The 8,726-nt window shown below is 47.4% G+C and overlaps 3 protein-coding genes across 3 annotated transcripts in view; 1 reads left to right on the top strand and 2 right to left on the bottom strand.

The window, feature by feature from the left end:
• LOC105560494 (phosphoribosyl pyrophosphate synthase-associated protein 2) overlaps positions 1–758 on the bottom strand; it is a 6,826-nt gene extending 6,068 nt beyond the window's left edge. The window contains exon 1 of the mRNA XM_012009658.1: positions 653–758. The gene's annotated coding sequence lies outside the window, so the exon portion shown is untranslated. The remainder of the gene's footprint in view (positions 1–652) is intronic.
• A 57-nt stretch (positions 759–815) lies between these two features.
• LOC105560492 (exocyst complex component 7) lies at positions 816–5,242 on the top strand. Its single transcript, XM_012009655.1, has 7 exons — positions 816–1,096; positions 1,321–1,696; positions 1,779–2,317; positions 2,611–3,162; positions 4,019–4,256; positions 4,377–4,637; positions 4,866–5,242. Exons 2-7 carry the CDS (start codon positions 1,468–1,470, stop codon positions 5,135–5,137), a joined length of 2,091 nt encoding a protein of 696 aa, XP_011865045.1. The 5' UTR covers positions 816–1,096; positions 1,321–1,467; the 3' UTR covers positions 5,138–5,242.
• Positions 5,243–5,797: 555 nt separating this feature from the next.
• LOC105560560 (ras-related protein Rac1) lies at positions 5,798–8,391 on the bottom strand (the record flags this gene model as incomplete). Its single annotated transcript, XM_012009771.1, has 2 exons — positions 5,798–7,733; positions 7,987–8,391. Coding segments are annotated over 2 exons (561 nt in total), but the record flags the coding sequence as incomplete, so codon positions are not given.
• Between the last annotated feature and the right edge of the window lie 335 nt (positions 8,392–8,726).

Raw genomic sequence — 8,726 nt, 5'->3', positions numbered from 1 at the left:
AAATTTCAATCTAATCCCAATCCCAATCCGTAGTCTGATACGGGCTTAAGGGCGCAAAAAGTCCCCTGAAACGCCTGAAACTGTATCGAGTAAAATGTCGGCATGGCCACTCTCAGGTTTCTCTCTGGTAGAACATTAAACACAAGAAACTGGGAGCCAAAAAAAACCCGAAGAAGAAGAGGAAGAAGAAGAAGAAGAAGAAGAACATTAAACACTGAAAATATATGGACTAGCTTTCCCAGTGGAAAACGCTATATGACAAGTATTTTTTTTTCTCATTCCAACTATACTGCACTAGTTCAACAGTGCGGGAACGGAAAACAAACTCATATAGGAAGGCATCGGTGATTCTCAGGATAGACGCAAAATGTATGAATGTGTTGACACGTGTACAAATTCGTGGGAAGGCATCAAGTGATTCCTAGCGTACAGTCGTAAGAAAGCTTGTCCGCCGTTGTACGATAAATTTCGGAAATACAGTCTATCATGCGAGAGATTATCGAGCGTTTGTTCACGGTCACGTGCAGCTACGTATTATTAGAGCAAAGGAACGATATGTACAAATATCTATGATACATACGAATAATCCCGAAAACTTACTGTAAAACGTCGGACAGTTTTTCTGACCATGACCGTACAGCGCGTTACTTGCCTTAACAATCAGTTGCCTTAGCAAAATTCCTTCGCGCGCGCGACGATCCGACCGTCCGGCGATGACTTCAGACGCGTGGTCGTATACGAGGCGGAATGTGCGCGACTCGCGAGTCGCGAGGCCAACGTTAATCGCGGCCGACGGTAAAAGTGAACCAATCACGCGACTCGAGGGGGGGGGACACGTCGCCATGTTGCGCGCGCGAGGCGCGCGATTGGCTGCTCGCCGTTGTGTAAACCGCACATCTGTCTGGATCAGCCCTTACGTGACGGCTCGAAAAGGGAGGTTACCTCGGCGAGTCTCCGATTGGGGCCCCGTCGGCCGTCTCACCTAACCTGAGGTGACCTCGATTGCCGTCGGCTCGCGGCGGATGAGCTGGGATGAGCCGAGGAGTTCCGAGACACGGAATCGCTGGAACATGTAAACGGGGGATGTATATCAATGGTATATGATAGACGTATAATTATATCGATAGTCGGCACGGCGACGCGACGATCCCCCGTGGGCCGACGTTGCGTAAACTCGACGCGAGAGACCAAGCGGACAGCTGTCAGATCAATGTCACGTTGCAACGTCGGCGATAACGCGGTTGGGAGAGAAACAGTAACGGCAGCTTGAAACTGACAAATGTAAAACTTGCCTTCTTTCGGGCGCCCGATGTGTTGCAGATAGCTGGAGTTCTCCGGCCTTCCATTAGGCTCCAGAGATAATACTGGCGGCCAAAGAGATCGGCTCATGGCCGTCTGATAGGGACTCGCTGGATTAATCGGTCCCCATTTTCAATCCGCACACCCGGAACACCCGGCGACGGCAGCATGCACGCGACGCGCGCCGACACCTCCGAGAGGCGCTTCGAGATACAGTGCAAGTTGGAGTCGGAGATCGCGGCGCTGGAAGCCCTGAGGGATGCGGAGGAGCGCAGTCGGCGATTGACGAGCGGCGTCGTGGGGATACTCTCTTCCCTGGAGGACCGTTTAGCCACGCTGCGCCGTACGATACTTCCTGTTTACAACGAGACTGGGAATCTCCAAGCTCAGCAACACAGTACGCATTCAGGCATTATCCTTTCTCAAGGCCGCTTGTCTAACAGCTCGTCGACACTCCTCTTCGCTCTCTCGCGTTACAGATATAGAGAGGACTTTAAGCGTGCTGGACCATGCTATTGGATACTACGGCGTGTGTCAGGAGGTGGAGGCCGTGGTGCGCGCCGAGCCGAGCGGGCCCGGCGGCCTGGACGGCTTTCTCGATGCTATGAACCGACTGTACAACGCTCAGCGGTACTTCCAGAAAAACAATCCCAGCTCCGTCGAGCTGCAGAACGTCACGGGTCTCTTCTCGATCGGCCTGGAGTCGCTCTACGCCGAGTTCCACGAAATTCTCAATCGCCAAAGTAGACCGATCCTTCCCATCGTGCTTCTGGATCTGATCGGCTCCGACGAGGACACCAGCGGCGAGGACGCGCCGCAGTCACTGTGCCAACTGCCCGAGAGCGTTATGAGCGACTTGCTCAAGATCGCCGGCTGGCTCGAGGAAAGGGGCCACCGTAGGCACACCAAGATGTACGCTTCCGTACGCTCCGCCATTGTCCTGAGATCTCTGCTGCTGCTCAAGGAACATCAGAGGAGCGCCAGCGGCGGTAGCACTCACGGTGGAAGTCCCATGCCTGTGAGAAAACAGTATACATGTACATGGAGACAATTTTCTTTTGAGGTTTATTCCGGAAACTATATAATCGTGGGGCGGCATTTAAAAGAATTTTATGAGAGTTTTTGAAATGTTACCATGCGTTTACTAGTAAAATGTATGTGGCAAAATTTCGAAAAGCTCACAAAGTTCTTTAAAATGCCCACGTTGTCCCACGATCATGCGAGTTTCGGGATAAATGTCAAGAGAAATCTCTCTCCGTGCAGAAATGCGTATTCTTTGTTATCCGCGCTAACGTAACGTGTTGTCCGCAGCGAGCCAAGTTCGCCAACCGCCACTCCATAGACGGGCAGGAGAACGCGGGGCGTAAAGCGTCGCGGCGGCTGCAGCACGCGTTGGACAAGGCCAACCGTATGCTGCTGAAGGCGTCGCAGACGACGAGGCTGAACCTGGCTCTGAACTCGGTGTCCAGGAAACCGGCGCTGCAGCTCGCCCCGTACTCGATGGAGGACGCGGCGCCCGACGAGCAGGAGATGGAGAACTATCTCCTGCTGGCGGCCGGCCTGCACAAGCTCATACAGGCCGAGCGCGCGCTGGTCGCCAAGATCCTGCCGGCGTCCCTGCAGGCGCAGGTGCTCGAGGCCACCGTGCGCGACGCGATGGACCTGGTGGCGCACGACGGCGACAGCATAGCCACTCGCGCCAAACGCTGCATCACGAGACGCGACTTCTCCGCCGTTCTCGTGGTCTTCCCGATTTTGAAGCACCTCGGCGAGCTGAAGCCTGATCTCGAGCGAACGGTCGAGGGCTGCGACTACGCGCTCCGCTCCAAGTTCGCGTCCGTACTCGACACATTACACACAACCGTACGTGTTTCGTCAATGTTTCTTAACAAAAAATCTTTATTCTTTGAACGGCTTCCTGTGTAAGGGCGTCCGCAGGAGTTTTCCTCCACGTAGGGGCATGATTCAAACTTCTAAAATTAAAATAAATGAAAATTTACATACATCTTGGTATATAAATCTGGAAAAAAATGAAACATTTTTGCTCTCCCTTTGATAAAGAAAAGAGATTTATATACCTTTTAAGGAAGAGCCAGTGGACGCCTCTGCCTGTATGATCTGAATTTGTCTTTCAAATGACGAGATCGTGAATTAATATTCACAATTAAAATGTTTTCAATGAATTATCAGGGTTTAAAAGCCTCGTCAGTTCATAAAGCATTGAAATTATCGGTTTCTCGCAGATACTTAATCAGTGCCCTTTGAGAAATGCATTTATAGCATGCCTTATCGGCAAACGTGTTTCATACAGTATCTAAAAGAATGAAAACGTGAGTAATGTGTCTTCCGGTTGATGTAAACGGCGGTTTCGCGATAAAACGCATAGATATGCTCATTGAATGAATCATTGTACAGAGAAAGAAAGTCCCATCGTGTGATTTTATACATTTTCGACACCGTTTTACGCGCGATATTTTGATAAATTTGCCTACTGAAAGAAACGACTCCAATATGCAAATTGAATCGTTCACTTTCAAGAAATATTAATACACAGCAGCAACGTACGATATTAATATAAAACGCAGTGACGAAAGAATTTGCTGCGGATAAAAACAGATAAATTCTTTACAATTGTATTTATGCGCTCTTGCTTACGTGTCATAAATTAGGAATAAAGACGCGTGGCCAACATAACGCAACGGGCCCTTTAATTTTGCAGGGTGCTAAAGCCTTGGAGGAGTTTGCGGAAAGCGTGAGAAATGAATCCGGCGCGGGTCTGCCGAGGGACGGCACCGTGGCGGAGGGGACCAGTAACGTCCTGGTCTTTCTGGAACAGCTGGCTGAATACGCGGACATGGCTGGTGCCGTTCTCCGGCGTAATCTCTTCACGGATCAGTCCGCGTCGTACTCGAAAGATCCGGAAAATGTACATAAAATGGTTCTCGGTGTATACGTCAGTAAGTTGATGCCCATTACGATTGGTTTATTTTCTGTAAATCAATGTAATTTAAAGCGGCCGAGATACCGCTGTGGGAACGTCGTCCGTTTGAACGAGAGTCCGTTTTGTCTTCTTACAGAAAAGGTTCTAGCTCAATTGAATCTGGCGCTAGTGAGTAAAAGCGACGCGTCTTATTCCGATCTCGCTTTACGAGCTTTATTTCGGCTGAATAACCATAATTACGTGGTTAACGCTCTCGGCCGAAGTTCTCTTATGGAGCTGCTCTTGCTGGCCGAGCCAAGTGCGGAACAAACATATCACGATCTACTTCTCAAAGACAAAACCAATTACGTTACTACGACGTTTGCCAAGGCCCGATCGTATCTCGCAGACGAGCCAGGTTTGTTCACCTTAAACATAAAGTTTCAACGGAGCCATAAGTAAAATTGTAAATACTTAAGTCACAGAAAGAAGTAGCAAACATACGTGTTTTAGATCGCATTCACAATATCGTGTATTGTTAGTCTAATCTTTGAAACAATCACGGAAGTTGTCAACAATTAGCGGATCTAGACTTATCGTTAGTCGCATTAATTTCTGCACGCGCGTTTTCTTCCCCCTCGCACAGATCTCGCCGCCAAAATGTTGAAGGAGAAGTTCTTGGGCTTCGCGCGAGAACTCGAGGAAGTGGCCAAGTGTCAGCGTTCGTACTCGGTACCTGATCGATGTTTACGCGAGGAATTAAGGAAGGAACTGCACGAGGCGATCGTACCGCTGTACGCCGCGTTCTACAACAAGTATCGCGGCACCTCGTTCTCGAAGAATCCGGCCAAGTACATAAAGTACACCCCCGACCAGATATCGGCGCTGATCAACACGTTTTACGACACTGCCGCGTAATAATGTACATTGTGCGTCGGTGTCCGTAATGATTGTTTTCTCTCGGCGAGGGAATTAGCAGAATGTTTAATAAACACCCATTTAATAAAGCATATTTAGTTACAATAGTTTTATGATTCTTTTTCCGTACGGACCGAATCTTCATTTCTTTCTCAAACAGATTGCACAGAGATTAATAAGGATCTGCGATGATTGAGAGTCTAGTTAGGTCTTGGTCCAGCTTCCCCTCCCTTCCCCCGCGTTTTGTTTTATATATATTTATAATATATATATAAAAAACAAGTAACGATTTAGATTCGATCAGCGACTTATATATATATATCTATTTATATATATATATGTATAAATGTATACGATTCGAATTACCACTTATACTATACGCATGCGTGTGCACGTAAAAGTCGTATACTATACGTGGTAATAAGTAGGAATACATTTCAAGTTCAGCATTTATGTACAATTGTTATGTTATAGCGAATTTTCTCTCTCATGACACACGTACACGCTCGTGCCTCTCATATTCGCGTTCTCTCTTCCACGACAGTCTCTCGGTTTTTCTCACACGCGAACATTCACGCGTCCTCTGCTTCGCTATATCCCGCTTGTCGCTTCTAAATGCAGCGTCACATCCCTCTTTTCCTTATTTTTTTTTTCCTTTTCGATTCCAGCCCGATAACACGATAAATACCTGTGAGATAGGACGCGATGAATTTGTGCGCCCTAATCACAGATGATATCGCGCAAGAGACGCTCGCAAGCTCAGGACAACACGGAGCAGAGAAATCGTTAAACTCGGCTTAACATTTATACTTATATCACATACATCTAGAACTCTTGTACAGTTAGCTATTTTTTTTTCCTTTTCTTAAATTATGGTACGTAACATTTACGATAATGTTAACCAATTTAGTGGAAGAAGGAAGCCATGTTATGCGGCCGCTGCGCTACCGACTCCGCTTGGAAAAATGTAACTATCAGGTCGTTTTTTTTTTGAAATCTTTCTCGCGTGCCTACCGGTTAATTGTTCGTTTTCAAAATCGTCATGAACTCACCATCAAAGCGAAACTATTGTTAAACCGTTGCGTATGAACAGAATTAAATATAGGACGTGCACAGTGAACATTGAATGGCATTAACGCATCTAACGCCTTCAATTGGATTTTATATACAATTTCTCAAATAAACCTAGGACCTTCACGAACGTAACAGATTCAGAGGCTAACGGATTCCCTTTGTGAAAGCAGCTCTGTCGAAGCTTCGTTTAAAGCTTTCGACAACATACGAGGTGTGTCCCAAAAGTATCCGACCTCTGCATATATCTTTATCCATGGAGTGAGCGACGCTCACACAACTGCGTACCGTTGCCGACTGAACAGGTGTTGGGTCGTACCGCTTGGTACTTCTTGGGGTACTTCTAAAGGTCCACCTTAAATACTGAATGCCTGTTTTCCGCAATAGGATGGATATATGCAGAGGTCGGATACTTTTGGGACACACGTCGTATATTGCGTCGAATGTTCGGAATCAAGAGAAAATACTTGCGGTTGCTCTAAGTACTTGGAGAAATGTGTATATGCGTGGGGTTACCATTATTCACATTTACAATGAACATCTATACGAATATCGTCCAAACAGGAGAGGGGTTTGCCATGTATTCTACGCACATATCTCTAAAAAATATTCTCTCTCTTTCTCTCCTTGAATTCATATCTTGATGCATATTGAAATCCTTCGCGATAAGGAAAACTACGGGCTTTCTTTTTTTTTCCATTTTAAATGCGTTAACTATACGTGTCCTACCTAAAATGTACAATAGCAAATAGCATAAAATGGTTTTCCTCTTTGATTAAACTGATCAGTGTTATACAGTCAGTGTTCGGACGCTTATACAATCATATGGTAATATTTGCTTTTTTTTTCTTTTACCATTCATTATATAATTATTAATTGTAATATTATTAACGTACTTCTAGTATACTGTACAGCGGTTAGTTCAGTTATTTTGGCTTCTTTTACACTCCTTTCGCTTAGAACATCCAGTCGATTCGCATTTATAGCCCTATATAATATAATCAGACTGTCTAGACTGGAAGTTGTTTTTTTTTACTCGCGTAGACAGCAGGAGACCTCCTTAATTTTTCTTTTCCTTAGGGTGTGCTGGAGGCCACGTAAGAGTAAATTTATACTTTGCGAATTCTCACGATTCCCTGTGAACCCTCTTTAGTTTTGCTCGCTGGAAATTTATACCGAACTGACGTTTGTGCGCTTATGTGCTGGCAGATGTTTGCAGCCTCTTTGCTGACGTAGGCTGGTACAACTGGGGTTCCAAATAGTCGGTAATTCACCCGAATCGATCCAATTGGTACACTGGAGATGAGACGACGAGGACACTTTTTTAACACATTCCAGTACCAACGTGCAAAGAGGGATACATTTAATATTATAGAAGGAAACATCTGCGCTTTGGCTTCACTTGTAGAACGGGGCACAGCACGGCGCGTATCGCCTCGTCGAACACAGTCTTCAAGCCTTTCTGCGTCAGGGCGGAGCACTCCAAATATTTCACAGCGCCGATCTCTTTTGCCATTGCCAAGCCCTGCCGAACCCAGTATATGAGACACATATTCAAGTAGTGACGCTCGAAATATTCATTACAACTATTCGATATGCCAGTGGAAACTATCAATTTTCTTGATTTTATAACTCGCAACGTATTTGTTACGCTAAAGTACAAAAGATTGATTTCACAGTCACTATTATTCCCTTTCTCTATCTTATTATGTATCTAATATCTAAATGCATGTTCTTCGATTAAATACCAGCCGAGCCTTTCTGTAATCGGGACAAACCTGAGGGTAAGTAATGGGGGCCAGCTTCTTGTCTTTCAAACGCTCGATGGTCTCCTTGTCCTCGCGCAGATCCAGCTTAGTGCCGACCAGGATAATCGGAGTGGCCGGACAGTGGTGGCGCACTTCCGGATACCACTTGGCGCGCACGTTCTCGAAGCTCGCCGGGTTCACCAGCGAGAAGCAGATCAGAAAGACGTCGGTTTGCGGATAGGACAACGGCCGTAGTCTGTCATAATCCTCCTGTCCCGCGGTGTCCCACAGGCCGAGATTGATCGGCTTCCCGTCTACCATCACATTCGCCGAGTAATTGTCGAACACCGTTGGAATGTACTCCCCGGGAAATGCGTTGGTGGTGTAGCTTATCAACAAGCACGTTTTACCCACCGCGCTGGGGAAACAGAGACGTAACAATTAATACGCACGCGGTCGCCCGTCGCTCTTACGTAAACGGCGAGTACAAGTCGGGGGGTTCATTTCTCGCAAGTAACATCCCGTCGGGTGAATCATTGCGCTCCGCTCTCGCGGGCGACTATCGGCTCGCGTCCCCGTCAGCCGTGCCTAGGCCGAGCCTCGCGTCATCGACGAGAACGGCCGTCGCGAGCGGCGACGGCCTCGGGCGCGAAAACACGCGCCAGCACGTCAACGTTGCTCCCGCACGGGCGTGGTGGCCTCGCCGGCGAGACGAGGCCACCGCGCTCGTCGCGGCCCGGGAGAAGCGGAGCGCGAGAGCGCGGGGCGTC

Source organism: Vollenhovia emeryi, unplaced genomic scaffold (assembly GCF_000949405.1).
Source record: "Vollenhovia emeryi isolate VEMERY1.0 unplaced genomic scaffold, V.emery_V1.0 DF939228.1, whole genome shotgun sequence".
Lineage (NCBI taxonomy): Eukaryota > Metazoa > Arthropoda > Insecta > Hymenoptera > Formicidae > Vollenhovia > Vollenhovia emeryi.
Note: the sequence above shows the minus strand (reverse complement) of the source record. Positions and strands in the feature narration are given on the sequence as shown.